The sequence below is a fragment of the Capsicum annuum genome, chromosome 1 (assembly GCF_002878395.1).
Source record: "Capsicum annuum cultivar UCD-10X-F1 chromosome 1, UCD10Xv1.1, whole genome shotgun sequence".
Classification (NCBI taxonomy): Eukaryota; Viridiplantae; Streptophyta; class Magnoliopsida; order Solanales; family Solanaceae; genus Capsicum; species Capsicum annuum.
The window spans coordinates 242,445,609-242,463,878 of NC_061111.1; the positions used below are offsets into that span (position 1 = coordinate 242,445,609).

General features: G+C 36.8%; 1 protein-coding gene across 7 annotated transcripts; it reads right to left on the bottom strand.

Annotated features, from left to right (window-relative positions):
- Positions 1–391: 391 nt before the first annotated feature.
- On the bottom strand, positions 392–6,540 carry LOC107849287. 7 transcript variants are annotated; one of them, XR_001668210.2, is made up of 5 exons: positions 5,573–6,540; positions 5,424–5,452; positions 4,084–4,970; positions 3,772–4,010; positions 392–1,183 (listed from the first exon to the last, which is right to left on the bottom strand). XR_001668210.2 is itself a non-coding variant. In XM_016693914.2 (5 exons), the coding sequence occupies exons 1-4, from the start codon at positions 5,614–5,616 to the stop codon at positions 4,124–4,126; spliced, it is 600 nt and encodes a 199-aa protein (XP_016549400.1). In that variant the 5' UTR covers positions 5,617–6,540; the 3' UTR covers positions 3,301–4,010; positions 4,084–4,123. The 7 variants fall into 7 exon arrangements, 5 of the variants coding, with proteins under 5 accessions (XP_016549400.1, XP_047256836.1, XP_047256839.1 ...); XM_016693914.2 differs by lacking the exon at positions 392–1,183 and having other exon boundaries at positions 3,301–4,010; positions 4,084–4,245; positions 4,566–4,970; XR_007048236.1 differs by having other exon boundaries at positions 3,772–4,970.
- Positions 6,541–18,270: the final 11,730 nt, after the last annotated feature.

Below are 18,270 nucleotides of genomic sequence, written 5' to 3' on the forward strand. Positions count from 1 at the left end.
AATAGGAATTTCTAGCATCCTAGGCATTTTATCAAACACCTTGCATGCATTCTTTAAGACATAGGTGGATTTTATACTTGCATTATATTAAACCACCCAAAGTTCATGATTTTCAACCAACAACCACATATATTTCATGAAAACATCCTTAGATTTCATCTTGAAACTTAAACATCCATCATCAACATGTACATATTCATATCACCACAAAAAGTTTACAAAACAACATTTAAAAGCATGATTCTTGAGCTCTATGAACGAATTGAATCCATAGATGAACACTACGCATACCTTGGAAGGGAGGTTCTTGATGATTGACGGAGGAATTTCCTTGAAATTGGATCTTCAAGCTTAATTATGCAACCCTAGTTGTTTTTCTCTTTTAATGCTCTTGGATGATGAATGGTGGTGGCGGCGGTGGAGGAGGGGTGAATGGTGGATCTGGAGGGGGAATGGGAGGTGGCTACGGTAGTGGATTAGGTAGCACTGGAGGACACGACAATGTCGTAGGTGAAGATGGTGGCAGTGATTTTGATGCAGGAGCAGGTGAAGGCGATGGAGATATGGTGCCAATTAATCTAATTGAAGTTTAAATGAAAGGCCTCTTTATAGGCTTTGGGTTTAATACCATTTTCCCCGGATTCTTTTTAATAGTATAGAAATGAGAAAAAAAAACGTATATAGCAATTATTAGATAAGAAATTTCAACTTATAGCATAACTTTCATTTTTTTTTAAGTTATAGCAAATCTTATAAGAAAACAAAAAGTTTTTTTCTTTTTTTAAAAAATGTAAAAAAGTAATTACTGAAAAGAAAAATAAAGATTTAATACAACTAATATGCAATAATCCTTCCTTAAATATAGTTATCCTTAATTATTGATATCAATCCACCCTAAATTCTTCTAATCGTTTTTCTTTTCTCCTATTTAATTGCTTCCATTATGGGTTTTCATCTTCATACACTACCTTCTTTTTATACGCCATTTAGTTATTCCAGTTACAAATTGGCATCACCTAAATTTATACAATATCTTCTTTATCAATTTTGATTGCAACGAAGACCCACTACAAACACTCAACAACGACTACCAATCGCCAAAGTAAGACCTTTCAACTGGTAAAAATCCTTCACAGAAGTATGGTTATTGCTCCCTTGGGGACTGTTCCATAAATGGTATCACCTAAATTTAATATCGCAATCCATAAATATCAATTTATATATCTATTTCATACAAATATGACATGTAAGAAAACACTTTATAAATTGATTCCATTCAATTTATAATCTTAAGTATATCTTCTTAATTAAATATCACAATCACATTATACTCATTCAATATAAATATAACATGTAAGAAACTATTTTATAAACCTTGAATGTAATATTGATATTATACAAGTTTCATACATGAAATAATTCAAAAAATACAAGTTTGTATATTTATTTCATACACTAAAATAAATAATAACTTATAATATTTGATGAAAGTCGATTTCTATACCAACTTCTGCAATCATTATACTTATTTAATATTGATTTTATACAGAATTCATACACGAAATAGTTTAATAAGTATATACAAGACAATTTTTACTATATTATTCTTATGAAAGATTACGATCTATATTTAAATCCTTATTTATGTTGTTACCAACACAAACTGATTGTTCAGTATTTTTTTTCTAATATCCATTAACATATCTTTTATTGTTATATACAATGAGTATTTAATAAAGAAATTGACAATGCTCCTTATATCATATTATTTTTAAGGAATAAAAGGAAAAATAGAAGAACGAATTTCTGATGGAGGAGAATAAATTGTTGATTGAATAATGATTCACAATGGAACAAATCATTGGTTGAATATTCTAGGACTTCTACGCGAAGGAGTAGAATCGAATTTTGGTTTAGACATGATTCACAATGGAGAATGAAAAAAACAAATATATCAATTTTATGTTTTTAGGAAAGAAGATGAATGTTATTTTAAACCCACTTTTTTTCGATAAAGAAGATGAATATTATATGAAACTCGTTTTTTTCAATCTTGTATTTTCAAGGGAAGAATATGAATATTATATGAGTAAATTAATGGAATCAGAATATTCAATAAATTTTTGAAAGGTCGAGTATTAGAATGCAGAAAGAGAATGTATATTTACCATAATTATCAATACACAATTTAAGGAAAATATTGATTACTACTCTATAAATATGAAACTAATTTTAAATTATATAATTAAAAACGAATTTTGAAAATACAATTAAAATAATATATCTTTTAATAAGTTGCTATAACTTGTAACTAAACTGCTATTAATGCAATTATCTAAAAGTATTGCTAAAATTTGTTATTTTAGATATAATAATATTATAGGGGATAATTTTTTTCTATAGAAATTAGAATAAAGAAATAAAGACAATTGTCATCAAATCATATTCTTCTATCAACCCCTTTTCACTAATAACTAAATTGTGATTCATAATTTTATGAATTTTGAGTTGTGCATTGTTCTTGAAGTTATTTCATTAATTATATAAGTGAATTGAGTTTTCTTTTTATTTATATTACAATTAAATCTAATCAATGAAATTTATAAGTTTTAAAAAGTGACTCTTATCTTAATTACTACGTAATATGTCAAGATCAATAAATTCAATATGATATGTGGGACAAAACGAACGAGATGTATACATATTTTATCTTGATATGATACAATGAGATTTGTATCATATCAAGATACACAATCTTTTTGGAGAGATCAGATGCACAATCTTTTTGGAGAGATCAAACTCTTGTGTAACAATATCCCACAACCTGGAGGTATTGGTAGACCCTTGTGTTGAAACCCTTCCTTAGACCCATATCGGTGTGTTAGTTCACCGGGCTGCCCTTTTAGAGCAAAGTAATGCCCATAAGTGAATACTAATACCAGGCAAAAACACAATCTTTTGGAGATATTGGTATTTCATGATCAATAATTAGAGGCCCTACTACATTGCTTCTTCTGTCTATTTCTTTGAATGTAGTTGCGAAAAAGGGTCACAAATAAAGTTCAATTTGATTGAGCCATCACTTGAAGAATGTCGAATCCATTTAGCTAAGGCCTAAGTGGCCGATGAATTCAAGTTTTAGTTATGTGATGTTGAATGACTGGATGCTAGTGTACACAAGAGATAATCTAAAGGTTAATATGATGGTCCAGTTATGGTCTTTTCGGAAGGACTCAGATCGATGGTTGGCACTTGTTGTAGTTCCTCCTACACCTAATGGTAAAGCTTCTGATGATATGGTGCAAATTAAACATATTTTTTTATGGATTTTACTGTCAAAGAGGATTATCAAGACATATATTCGAAGGATACTGTGGATATTAACCCGGAGGTAGAAACCCCTTTAACCCCAATTTGGATCACCTTGCCTGGCCTTAAATGACATTATTTCAATTGGGATCCTCTCCTATCGGTACATTATTGAGGATTGATAAAGCGACTAATGTCAGGTCTCAACCTAACTTCGCTAGAGTAAGGAAGCTGGGGGATTATGCAGGACATAGATTATGATTTTGTTCCGGATTATTGTTTTGTTTGTAAACATCAGGGGCATATTGAAGACGAGTGCTTTGATTGGAAAGAAAAGAAATGTCGATGACAATAGAGCTAACCAGTTGGCTTTGGGGTCGTCTAATATAGCATCTACTGGTGATAATAGTAAGTTAAACATCATAGAACATCACAAAGGGAACAACAATTATGCCAACTTACCGACGAAGGAGAAGAGCAATATGAATCTTTCCCTCAACCACAACACCAAATGCTTTGGAAATCAGGTCGCGAGGAAGCAAAGACACTCTACAGTGAATAGGCAACGAATCCAAAAGGGTGTAAAAGCTAACTTGAGTTGGAAAACCAAGATGAAGTTGCCAGATAGACACCCACCAATATGGATCCTCTAGATCAGGCCAACGAGGAGATGCAAAAGCAGTTTTTGTCCAAATCTTAAGCTGGCCAAGAAACAACAATCAACAAAGGAGAAACAACAGTGGAACGTGAAAGTGCACCAGATATCTTTCTTACCCAACTTGACTTGTCATCCGGTTACTACCATGAACTCCTTTCAACCACTTGAATTGATGGATGAACCTTGTCCTTCCAATGGGAATGAAACAGCGGCCCGTAAAGATAAAGCCCCTAGCACTGAGAGAGGCACAAACCAACTGACCGGACAACTTACTCTTCCTAGCACAAGGAGTTCTTGTCAACAACTAATAGGTAAACTTTGTCTATCTACTGGTAATATAGCAATGGCTATCAAGACTAAAACACCTAGCAAGCTGGAATTTGAAGAAACAAGCAAGGAAAATGAGAAACAAATACTCCCTAATACAGCAGGGGCACAATGGAAGAGACAAAATCGTATTTTCGCCTTTTCCCCCATTTAGTTTGGAATAATTCCACAATCAATGATAATTTGGAGCATGCCTTGCAACCAGGATAAAGTTGTTGTGAGGCATCCTCCACTAATTTGAAAATTTTGGAAGTGGGTTCGGAAGTATCACCTTGTTTAAACCTAACCCCATTAGAATCATCCATGAATTCAGGACCAACAACATCATAAATTATTTCAAACATTTCATCACTTCGTTCTTTTCTTTTCTTTTGAGATGGATCACCTTGTTCTTTTCCTTCTTCCTTCTGATTAATGGTTTGCTTTTTAGGTGCAGATTCTCCACGATGAAGCCAATGTATGTAGTTTTTGACTATCTCGCTAAGTATTAAATGTTCCCTGACATCAGCTCTAGACCCATTTAAAATATTATTGCATTGCGTACAAGGAACAGGAATTTCACCATCGACTTCTGAGTGCTTGAAAGCAAATTGAAGAAAATTGTCAACTCCTTTTATATAAACATCGCTCGATGTGTCAGTACAACGCATCCAAGACTTATCCATTTTCAAATTTCCTACAAAGAAAAAACTAGAGATAGATACTGTTAGCATGAAAATTTCCCTTGATCAAAGAAAAACGCAGTCGAACAAAATTACTGCCAAAAATTTCACTGTTTAACAGCCTAGTACAAATATTTAAACTCCTATTAACTGAGAATCATGTTAAGCTTCTTACAAAGGACACATTCCAGTATGTATGGAATATGGGTTGCAACATTTACCAGGATTCAAAAGTTAAATTAATCACAGAATGCAAAATACATGTAAAAATATGTAATTGTGATGCTTTATCCTAGAGAATAACCTTGTAGACACACTCACAATTTATTTAACCTTTTTTCTATTAAAACAAATGTAATTGTAGTCAAACTAACTCCTTGACTGCAAGTAAAACCATTCATAAGAGGGACTGAACAGCTAAATACACTAAATAAATAATCTAATGGAGACATAAGACAGCAACTCACCTGTGTTCACCTCTCCTTGAGCTTGTTGCCTGCAAAACAGAAGCACCCAACAAGAGCTCAACTTTAAAACTAAAGCGAAGTGTAAGCTATCCAATTAGGGCTACATTATCATGATACTTAGTTAATATGAGTTTAAATATTTGTATTACGTGTTAAACAGTGGACAGTAAACAGTAAATCCCAGGGTCCTCATGGCTGGTTCAGATATGACCCAAACCAATGCTACGACTGATCAATTAGCTCTTCTTTCTTTAAAATCTCAAATCATTTCGGATCCCTTTCACTTCTTGGATGAAAGTTGGTCTCCCGCTACTTCTGTTTGCCATTGGGTTGGAGTCACTTGTGGCTCTCACCACCAAAGAGTGAAATCCTTGAATCTTTCCAACATGGATCTAACGGGCAGAATTCCACGTGATTTTGGAAACCTCACATTTCTTGTTTCTCTTTACTTGGAAAGCAATAATTTCCACGGAAATATGCCTCAAAAAATGGCACACTTGCGTCGACTTAAGTTTCTTGATTTAAGTTTCAACAACTTTAGTGGGGAGGTTCCCTCTTGGTATGGATTCTAACACCAACTTCAAGTTCTAAATCTTGGAAATAATAGTTTCACTGGTTTCATCCCTTCTTCATTTTCTAATATTTCCAAAAGTCGAGACTTTGAATCTGAAATTCAATTCCATATGAGGGTCATATCCCTGTGTCTCTCTCGAATGCCTAAAGGTTGGAGACGTTAGTATTATCTTACAATTCACTTCAAGGAAACATTCCAGAAGGGATCCACAATCTTCACAATTCACTTGTTGACGGTTTCAAAATTTATTCTAATTTCTATACTATTGAAAAGAATTCGATGAAAATGGTATTAAACCCAAAGCCTATAAAGAGGCCTTCATTAAACTTCAATTAGATTAATTGGTACCATATCTCCATCGCCTTCACCTGCTCTTGCATCAAAACCACTTGCATCAAAACCACTGCCGCCATTTTCACCTCCTACGCAGTTTTCTCCTCCATTTGAAGGGGAGCCTTGGAGTAACTGATAAAGTTGTTATCATGTGATTAGGGATTAAGGGTTCAAGCTTTGGAAATAGCCCGTTATCATGTGATTAGGGATTAAGGGTTCAAGCTTTGGAAATAGCCTCCGACAGAAATGTAAAGTATGACTGCGCACAATACACCTGTGCCTTCCCCGGACATGCGGTAGCTTTAGTGCACCGGACTGTCCTAATCCACTACCAAAGCCACCTCCCATTTCCTATCCAGATCCACCATTTCCACCTCCTCCTCTTCCTCCACCACCACCGTCGCCACCCCGCCTCCACTTTCACCAGATCCACCGCCATAGTCACCTCCTATTCCCCAACCAGATCCACCATTTTCACCTCCGCCGCCGCCACCACCACCTCCTTCTTCGCTTCCTCCACTACCAAAGCCACTCCTAATCTCCCACTAGATCCACCGATCTCACCTCCTCCTCCATCGCTATCTCTACTGCCAAAACCACCTCCTAATCCCCCACCTGATCCACCATTTTCACCTCCTCCTCCATCAGGACCTAATCCCAGATCCACCATTCTTACCTCCTCCTTCTCCACCACCACCGCCACCGATAATACCTCCGATGATTTGTTCAACTCCGCCAATGCCAAGATGTTCACGGCAAGAAATGTGAGGTTTCCAAGTTCATGGGTATTATTCCCTAAGATCCATATTAGAAAGATTCAAGAATCTCACTCTTCGGTGATGAAAGCCAAAAATGACTCCAATTCAATGACAAACAGATGTAGTTGGAGATCAACTTTTTATCCAAGAAGTGAAAGGGATCCAAAACAATTTGTGATTTCACTACTTATAACATTAGAACTGAAGCAGCAAGAACTGAAGCAGCAAGAGAACAAAGGTGAATCCTTTCTCTATAATTGCATAAATTGGTAGGAATATGGATATGGATAGTAATGATGTTGTTTTGAGACTAAATAGCAAAGAGGTCTCTTGCTCTTTCTGATTTTAAAATCTAGAGAATTTTCTCTTCAAACATATTTTAAGGGAAAAAGGGATAGCTATCCTTCATTCATTAATTAAGTCATCTAAACACTAATAATAGTATAATACAACTAAAGAAATAAAAAAGTAATTTTGTTATAAATGTATTATCATATATAGTCAACGTTTATTTATGAAAAAGTCAAAAAATTCTAAACTTTTGGATAAAGTTAGTTTTTCCACAATAAATAAAAAGATTTTTCTTCATTATAATTAATTCCTTATGAAACCCCTAAAAAATTGTCAATGTATAACATTTACCACAAGATAGATAACCAAGCTCTATCATGGAAGCTTTAGAGAGAGAAAAGTGAAAGTCTTGACTTGGAACTGAAAATAATATCTGCGTTTAGAAGGATCTAATTGATCCCTTATATTCAAGAGTGGGCCAAACAACCCGGAAATATAAATTGGGTTATTGCTCTACTATTAGCCCAAAAGAATGAAATAAAGTATTTACAACATAAGCTAAGCAGCTAAGTAACGTCAACACCCCTCCGCAAGTTAGAGGGGCCTCGAACACCCAACTTGAACAAGCAAGGATAATGAACGAGTCTAGTGAGCGGCTTGGTGAATATACCAGCAAGCTGAGAATCTGAGGGAACATGTCGCAAGGTAGTCAAACCATCAGACAACCTAGTGCGAATAAAGTGATAATCCACTTCGATATGCTTAGTCCGCTCATGAAACACAAGGTTTCGAGCTACGTGAATAATAGCTTGGTTGTCACAAAATACTGGAACAAGAACTGAAACAGTGATGCCCAAATCAGCAAGCAAACGCAACAACCATACCAATTCGGCCACAACTTTGCTAATGGATCTATATTTGGCCTCGACAGAAGAAAAAGATACAATAGGTTGTTTCTTAACCTTCCAGGTAAGCAAAAAATCACCCATGAGAACACAAAAGCCAGTAACAGAGCGACGAGTGTCGGGGCATGTTGCCCAGTCACTGTCAGAAAATGCAGTAACAGAAAAATTAAGGGAATTAGAGAAAAATATACCCAAAGTAGAAGTCCCTTTCAAATAGCGTAACAAATGTAATGCAGCCTTCATATGACAATCTAAAGGTGTTTGAAGAAACTGACTTAAATTTTGAACTGCAAACGATAAGTCAAGCCTCGTATGAGTGAGAAAATTAAGCTTCCCCACTAAACTGCGATAAGCCTCGGGATTGGGAAATGGAGTATCTATGTCTGCCTTTAATTTAATAGACAAATCAAGAGGACAAGCAACTGGAGAAACCACATCACAATGAAACTCATGTAGTAGATCATTAATGAACTTCTTCTGATGAAAAAACCAACCATTATCAGAATAGTGAACCTCAATTCCCAAGAAATAATTCAAAACACCCAGATCTTTGATTCGAAATTGAGAGTCAAGAAAAAATTTAAGGGCAGAAATTTCATCAAGATCATCATTAGACAAAATTATATCATCAATGTAAACTGCAATAAGAACAATAGAAGAGGTAGACTTCTTAATGAATAAAGAACAATCATTAAGAGAGTGAGTATAACCCTTGGAATAAAGTTTTTGTGAAAGTTTAGCATACCAATGTCGAGAGGCTTGTCGAAGCCCATAAAGAGACTTTTGAAGATGATAAACCAAAGGGGAAGAGACAGTTGGACAGTCATCAGTCAGACCAGGTGAGAGTCTCATATATACTTCCTCCTCCGAGTCACCGTGTAAAAATGCATTGTTAACATTGAGTTGGAATGAAGGCCAACCCTTTTTTATAGCCACAACAATAAGTCTTTTTACAGTAGAAAACTTTATGACAGGTGAGAAAGTTTCATTAAAATCAACCCCTTCCACTTGGGTGTCACTTCTAACAAGAAACAAGCTTTAAAATGCTCAATAGAACCATCAGCTTTGTATTTTACCTTATAAACCCACTTACAACCGATGGGTTTCTTTCCTGGAGGTAACGAAATAATGGACCATGTGTTGTTGGCCTGAAGGGCTTAGAATTCCTTAGTCATGGCATCCTGCTAAGTAGGGATGCAAACAGCCTGCTTGTAGGATTGTGGTTCAGGTGCAACATTATTAGGAAAGTGACTAAGACACGTGGAAGATATACTAGAGCTACAAATAGAAGGGGGAAGATCATATACAAACTGCTGAAGATGGTCCGGGGTAGTGTGTGATCTAGTGGATCTTCTAGGAGGGGTAAGAGCAGTAGCAAAAGAAGAAAGAGTGGAAACAGGTAGAGATAAAGAGGTAAAATGAGGTTCAGATGGAGAATATGTGATAGGAGAGGAAGAGGGAGTATTGAAGGATGTAAGGTCATGAAATGAGAAAGAAAGTTCATGGAATACTACATCTTTATATATAAAGATGGGGTGAGTCTTGAGGTTGTAGAGTTTGTAACCTTTTTTGGTCAAGGGATAACCAATAAATACACAAGGATAAACTTGAGGTTGAAATTTATCCTTGTGATACTTAGGAATAGTAGAAAAGCATAGAAAACTGAAAGACTTTAAGTGAGAATAAGAAGACATGTGACCATGTAGCAATTCAAAAGGAGTTTTATTATTCAGTATAGAAGAAAGAAATCGATTAATGAGATAAGTGGTAGTCAAGACACAATCACCTCAAAATCTTAAAGGTAATTTTGATTGGAACAATAAAGCCCTTGAAGTCTCAAAGAGGTGTCTATGTTTTCTTTCCACAACACCATTTTGCTGTGGAGTATGAGGACATGAAGTTTGATGAATGATCCCATTCTCCGAAAAGAATTGAGAAACAGAATTTCTTGAACCAAGTTCCAACACATTATCACTTATAATAGTAAGAACAAGGGCATTAAATTGGATGTGAACCATGGAAATAAAAGCTTTGACCAAAGGAAAAACATTTCTTTTGGACCCTAAAAGGTGAGTTCAGGTGGCTCTAGTGTAGTCATCAACTATAGTAAGAAACTACTCACAGTCAGAATATGTATGGGTATTGTAGGGACCCCAAGTGTCTATATGAATGAGTTGGAAAGGATGAGATGTTTTGATAGAGCTATCAGGAAAGAAAAGTCTGGATTTCCTAGCTAAAGGACAAATGGTACAAGAAAAAGACTATTTGGAAGAAAATCTACATGGAATAGAAGCAATTTTATTCATTCTTGCAAAGGGCATGTGACCCAAATGGTTATGCCATAAAAGTTCTTCATTATGTAATAGATTGGAATCAGTACAATAGGAAACAATAGAAGGAATTAAAATGTCAGGAGAAAAATTATCAGAAAAACTAGAAGAAATACTAGCAAAAATAGAATCAAGATCAATAGAAGCAGGAAATGGACTGTGAGGTACTGAAGACTGTATCAATTTGTAAAGGTCATGCTCTAATCTACCAAGCTTCATTGGCCTCTTTGTTGAAGGGGCCTGGATAAAATAAAAGAGTTTGGTAAAGAGTGCAAAGCAATTTAATTGAGTAATGAGCTTTGAAACAGACACAAGATTATACTGGAAACTAGGTATACAAAGGACATGATGAAGGGTGATGAAGGGTGAAAGAGAGAAAATGAATAGAGCTCGTGCAAGTCACCTTCACTTTGTAACCATTAGGAAGGGTAACCAGGTAAGGTGTTTCTAAAGGCTGAATATTGAATAATAAGTCCTTATTAGAGGTTATGTGATCAGTAACACCAATGTCAATAATCCAAATGCACCTATCTATCGTACTAATCATGCAAGCGCCAGAAGAAACCACAGACTCTACAAGAACAGGTGAAAATTTTTATAATGCCCTAAATCTAGTACGCGGAATGCTATATGGTGCTCATGACCCCAAAGGACCATAAGCTAACCCATGACCAATATTTGTACCTGAACACTACATAATATACTGTATAAATGCTGAAATAAAGGCTAAAAGGCCATAAGGTTCAAAACTGTAACATAACTGATAAAATATAACATCTGGGTGGGGTATGAAATACCTAAAACAACTGAAATAACTGTCTGAACATGCTAGTTTGAAAAGCCTCTAACTGACTGAACTATCTGAATAAGGAGTTGATGGGATATGTCCCCAACTAACTCCAACTAATAAATTAATTAATGAGATAATAAAGTAATGGTCATGTCCTCGAAGGATGAGGACTCACTGCTAACTCTGACTGCTGAGACTGAAATGCTACTGATACTCTGGTGCTCGTGCCTCGAAACCTATGGTATAAAACACCATAGCGCAAATGCGTCAGTACTTTGAATGTACTGGTATGCATGAGAGGTAGGCTAAATGCAAAGCATTCACATGGATGAACTATACTAACTGACTGGATAACATGAACACGAGAATGCATGCATGAATATATAATGACTGTAACTGAGTTCGTGATAACATGATTACTGAACCTGAGTACTGATAACATGAGATACTAATAACTGTATAAATGAAATAACTGATACTGAGAAACTATATCTGACAGTCTAGATTCTGATGGAACTAGCAGAGTTTTATACTATTCTGAGTTGACTGTATCTGACTGTCCTAAATTTTGTAGAACTATCTGAGTTCTATTACTGAGACTGAATGACTGTATCTGACAGTCCTAATTTTGTAACTAAAATTGTGGGATATAGTCATCTAACCGACATGCCCCTGATATGCCATTACGACTGAGTTGGGGTCTAATCTGTAACCCTAATTAAAACGGTATCAGTACCGCACCACTGGTAAAGACAAGCTGTGGGTGACCCTCATCTGACTGTGTCCCTAAAAGAGAATGGTGGGCCCCTCATCTGATAGTGCTTATCCACCCCATCAACCCTCATCCGTCAGTGTTGATGTCTCAACCTATGCTGGCTACATAGTTCTGGAATGTAAGGATGACTTCTAAGAATTACACCCTCATCTGACAGTGTGTGTTCCTATCCTTGGGTTCACTCGGTGCTAATTCCTACTCCCATCTGAATAGACACTGAACATGGATTGCTGAATTGAACTGGACTGATTTAACTAAGTTTCGTTGACTGACGGAATGGTACTGAGATTACAGAATTACTGAGCTTTACTGAGTGTTCCTGAGTCATATAACTAACTGAATTCTACTAAACATGGCTTGACTGAGGATATTGTGAAAACATGACACTGGCTCTAGGCATACAACTAAATTGTCGGGTACAAGTATCCCCAGGACTCGATAGAAGGAAACTGACAAAGCATGACTTTCTTGAATACATGACCAACATCACAATCCACAATACAATAAGTTGGAGATTTCATGAAGTACAAGTTCTAAAGCACCACAATGGCTACACATATATCCATAATTCATTGACTAAGGCATTTCATCAAACACTTGGCATGTGTAAACTTGTACATGAATGGGGATTACATATTATTATACTAATATGACACTTTTCCTTCACAAAGGCATTTAATCAAGCACATGGGGAGCATGCTTTGGTTATACAATCATTAACACATTTAACAATCTTGGATACATCAATCAACTTATAAATTGAAGGGGGTTTATCATGATAATTATGCAAATCTTCATACACTAGGATCAATCATTGGAATATGTAATTTAAAACATGAATCAAAACCACACAACATCATGAACATGAATTTCAATTCAGTTTAAATCATGAACATTCACAAATACCAAAATCTCGAATTTGAAAAGAGATTCTTGAACTTCATGGGTGAAAGAGACCCATGAATCAACACATGAAATACCTGGGTTGAGAGTTTCTTGAAGTTCTTGGACTTGACGAACTTGGATTTCTTAGTTTCTGGAAAAAGATTTGGATCTTGTTCTTGGGGATTACTCTTAGAGAGAAAACCCTAATTGGATGTTGTAGATGGATAATAAATTTAGGAGTCTTGGTATGATATTATTAGGTATAAAAACGGGTGGTAAAAGACCAAAAAACCCTTTTAAAAATAACTTAAAATAGTTGAGCCAAGTATGCGACGGTGGGGTGAGTTGGTCCGTCGGTCCTGATCATCGCACCTAGGAAGAATAGGGGTTCACTACCCCTCTTACGACGGCTTGGGCGACGGTCCGTCGTTAGCTCGACCGTCTATCGCTCTTAGGTAGAAGATGGTCTCATGCCTCTGTTGCGATGGCTTGGGCGATGGTCCGTCGCTAGCTCGACGGTCCGTCGGCCTTCACCGTCGCACCTGGTAGTTTTGACTACCTTCTGTATTTCGGCCATAACTTTCTCATCCAATGTCGGATTTGGACGAAATGGGTATCGATGGAAAGCTTATTCAATTTTTCACTCAACAAAAAGTGAAAATATTAAAAATTCCACATGTACAAAATTGGATTCATCTTTCAAAGTAAGTTTCTAATATTCTTGGGATGATTTTAAGCTAGGTAGAAGTATGGGGTATTACAATATCTCCCCCTTGAGAACATTCATCCTCGAATGAGACTGAGTAAGAGGGAAGAAGATAAACTGACGTACCTACTGAACATGAAAAATTGGAACATGATCTCATGACTGATAACTGAATATAACATACTGAACATGCATATCTGATGCATGTGTAACTGATTCATGAATGCATGACTGAGTGTTCTGATGAACCAAGGTTCTCACAATGATAATGCATGTCTTATACATGATTATATAACTGAATTGACATGTGAATGCATGACTGAATATGTAAGGGTATTTAATACCAAGTTTATAATGAAATTCTGAACATGTAATGGATACCGAGCTTGTAACTGAAATCTGAACATGAAACTAAAAAACTTAAGGATAATTGTTACCTTGAGCTTGATCTGAGTTGGAGGAGAAGAGGTGAGGATACTTGGTATGCATGTCTGCTTCTGCTTCCCAAGTATCTCCGTCAACCGACTGATTTCGCCAAAGAACTTTGACTAGAGGGACTTCTTTGTTCCTTAGTCTACGAATCTGATAGTCTAGGATTTTGACTGGAATATCTTCATAAGAGAGGCCGTTCTGAGCATCTATGCTCTGAATAGGGACTACAACTACTGGGTCACCTATGCACTTCTTGAGCAGAGAGACATAGAATACTGGATGAACTGAGGCTAGATCTGAAGGCAACTCGAGCTCATAAGCTACTTTGCCGAATTGATTGAGAATCTTGAAGGGACCGACATATCGGGGACCGAGCTTTCCCTTCTTGCCGAACCACTTCACTCCCTTCATGGGAGAGATCTTTAGATAGACATAGTCACTAATCTTGAACTCGAGATCCTTTCTATGTACATCTACATAAGACTTCTGTCAGATCTGAGCAGCCCAAAATCTTTCTCTAATAAACTTGACTTTCTCTAAGGTATCAAATACTAAGTCAGGCCCTATAACTGAGGCCTCACTAACTTCAAACCAACCGATTGAAGATCTTCCCCTCCTACCATAGAGAGATTCGAATGAAGCCATCTTAATACTAGAATGATAATTGTTATTGTATGCAAACTTAATCAAAGACAAGTGGTCATCCCAACTACCCTTGAAATCAATTGCACACGCTCGTAGCATATCTTCTAAAATCTGAATGGTCCTTTCTGCTTGACCATTTGTTTGAGGATGAAAGGCTGTACTGAGATGAACTTGGGTACCAAGATCCTTTTGGAACACTTTTCAGAAATAAGAGGTTAACTGGGTACCTCTATTTGAGACAATAGACAATAGAACACCGTGTAATCTGACTAACTCTTTGATGTAGAGTTTGGCATAATCCTCGGCTGAATAAGAGGTATAAACTTGAAGAAAATGAGCTGATTTGGTCATTCTGTCTATAATGAACCAAACTGAATCATGCTGATGACGGGTACGAGGAAAACCCATCACGAAGTCCATGTTTACTTCTTCCCACTTCCAAGTAAGAATACTGAACTCCTGCATGGACCCACTAGGCTTCTGATGTTCTATCTTAACCTGGTGACATGTAGAGCACTTAGCCACAAACTCTGCAATATCTCTCTTCATCCTACTCCACCTATAGATTTACCACAAGTCACATTACATCTTTTGCTGCCTTAAGTTATCTACACTTGGAACACACAGATGACCCTGAAAACTTAGAACACCATCTCCCCCTTGGGAGAAAACCTCTAATTTTTTATCCTTGACTAACTCTTTCAACTTGACTAGACTGGGATCTCTATCTTGCTTATTTATTACCTCAAAAACTAGAGATGATTCTGAACTACTCTGAACCCATATGTCACCCTCCTCTAAATCGACTAAGCGAATGCCTAGTCTGGCAAGCTGATGGACTTCTTGAGATAAATTCTTCTTACTTTCCTCTACATAAGAAAAACTACCCATAGACAGTCTACTGAGAGCGTCGGCCATAATGTTAGCCTTGCTCGGATGATAAAGGACACTCATGTCATAATCTTTCAAGAGCTCTAACCACCTTCTCTGATGAAGATTAAGATCTTTCTGAGAAAAGACATACTGAAGGCTCTTATGATCTGTGAACACCTGTACATAAACTCCGTATAGATAATGCCTCCAAATTTTTAAGGCAAATACTACGGCTGCTAATTCAAAATCATGAGTAGGATAATTCTTCTCATGAAGTTTAAGCTGTCTGGAGGCGTAGGCTATGACCTTACCATGCTGTATGAGGACACAACCCAAACCTACTCTAGATGCATCACAATACACCATGAACCCATCTGAACCATTTGGAAGAGCTAAGACTGGGGCTAAGGTGAGTCGAGTCTTCAACTCCTGAAAACTCTTTTCGCAAGGATCTGACCACTGAAACTTGACTTTCTTCTGAGTCAATCTGGACATAGGGGATGTAATAGAAGAAAATCCTTTAACAAACTGTCTGTAATAGCCAGCCAAACCCAAGAAACTCTTGATATCTGATGTAAAGACAAGTCTGGGCCAGCTTTTTACTGCTTCGGTCTTTTGAGGATCTACTCTAATGCCATCATAGGAAATAATATGGCCAAGGAATGCTACTGACCTTAGCCAAAACTCGTACCTACTGAATTTGGCGAACAATTGATGATCTCTGAGAGTCTGAAGTATAATTTTGAGATGGTCTGCATGATTATGCTCACTGTGGGAATATACCATGATATCATCTATGAAGACTATGATGAACATGTCCAAGTACTACTTGAACACCCGGTTCATCTAGTCCATGAAAGCTGTTGGAGCATTGGTAAGACTAAAGAACATGACTAAAAATTTAAAGTGACCATATCGAGTACGAAAGGCTATTTTCAAAATGTCACATTCTCTGACTCTGAGCTGATGATAGTCGGATCTGAGGTCTATCTTAGAGAAATAACTGGCACCCTAAAGTTAGTCAAACAAGTCATCGATTTTGGGAAGAAGATGCTTATTCTTGACCGTGACTTTATTGAGCCGACGATAATCAATGCACATTCTGAGAGAACCATCTTTCTTGCACACGAATACGACTGGTGCACCCCACGGGGACACACTGGGTATGATGAATCCCTTATCTAAGAGATCCTTTGTCATGCCTCAAATCCTATTGGGGCGGACTGGCACCCATAACTGAGGAGGCACGGGAGAACTAGCTCATAACTTATACTTCCCATGCATACCTCTATGACAACCCGAAATTCGGTCAACATCATATCGCATATAAAAGGAAATAATCACCTGTATAAGCTCGAGCACACATATATATGTATATACAATACTTGGCCATTGGAGCCATCACGTCTATTAATAAAATACCACCTTGACTGTACATTAGGTTTACAAAGCTTCTAGACAATACACAGAGTTTAACTAAGGTCGGGACACACCCCGCCATATAACTAACTTCTATACAATACCAAAAGTGACTGGATATGACACGGAAAGCCCCGAAGCAAACTGGAGCTCACCAAAAGCAGTTGGATATCCTGGCTCCTACCTGTGCGGTGTATGAGCTGAGGTACCTGTGCCTGCAGCATAAAATGCAGGTCCCCCATGGGGGATGTCAGTACGAAATATGTATTGAGTATGTAAAGCTGTAGATAATCATATATGATATAGGAGCTCAATAGAAATCAGAAGCAAGTGAATAAATCATAATAGGAGTGGACCACACTTAATAGAACTTATGACAACCTGTACATTGTATTTATTCAATCACTTTACCTTCGTTCTTATCATCTTTGTAATCATTACTGTATTGTACTGTGACCATTAGGCTGCCTCTAGTACATATCAACTGGGGTCGACCCATGATAGGCTTATGCCCCTGGGATACCACCCATAAACACATAAATAGGGATCGACCCATGATAGGCTTATGCCCCTAGGATACCACCCTATAAGAGAGAACTTCCATCACTTAGTTCAATTAATCTTTGAGATTGTTATTTCGATCGTCACCGTATTTTTGATACTTTGAAACAATGATACATCAATAAGAGACATATAAATAGACCATCAATGCAATAACAATGAAGTAAGAACTCATTGGAACATCAATGAAGTGTTTTGGAGTCATCAATGCCATAGCAATGAAGTAGGAACTTATTGGTATATCAATGAAACGTTTTGGAGTCATTAATAGCACATGGATCTTGTTTGAGTAACCGGATACCTTCTGACATTCATTAGTGCAATAAACATGTAAGATTTGGAAAACAAGTAATTATTGGAATGTCTTGACATCTTGTAGGGTGGAAGCAAGTTCATTGGTAACGTAGGACATCATACAAAACCATTATGGATCATATGTTACCGAATAACTTTGGAAACTTTCTTAATAGAACAATTATTCACTTTCATGCCAAAGATATGGTATAGAGTATGCTTTACGTACCTGACTGTCAACCTTTAATACTAGTCCAAAATGGACTTCCCGTCTTT

What these genes read in the sequence shown, in the direction of transcription:
- LOC107849287 (XM_016693909.2), bottom strand. Translation starts at nt 5,616, where the DNA reads ATGAGGACCCTGGGATTTACTGTTTACTGTCCACTGTTTAACAC. An exon ending in TACTGTCCACTGTTTAACAC is followed by an intron (nt 5,453 to 5,572) that starts GTAATACAAATA and finishes TCTGTTTTGCAG; the next exon opens with GCAACAAGCTCAAGGAGAGG. An exon ending in TCAAGGAGAGGTGAACACAG is followed by an intron (nt 4,971 to 5,423) that starts GTGAGTTGCTGT and finishes TTTTCTTTGTAG; the next exon opens with GAAATTTGAAAATGGATAAG.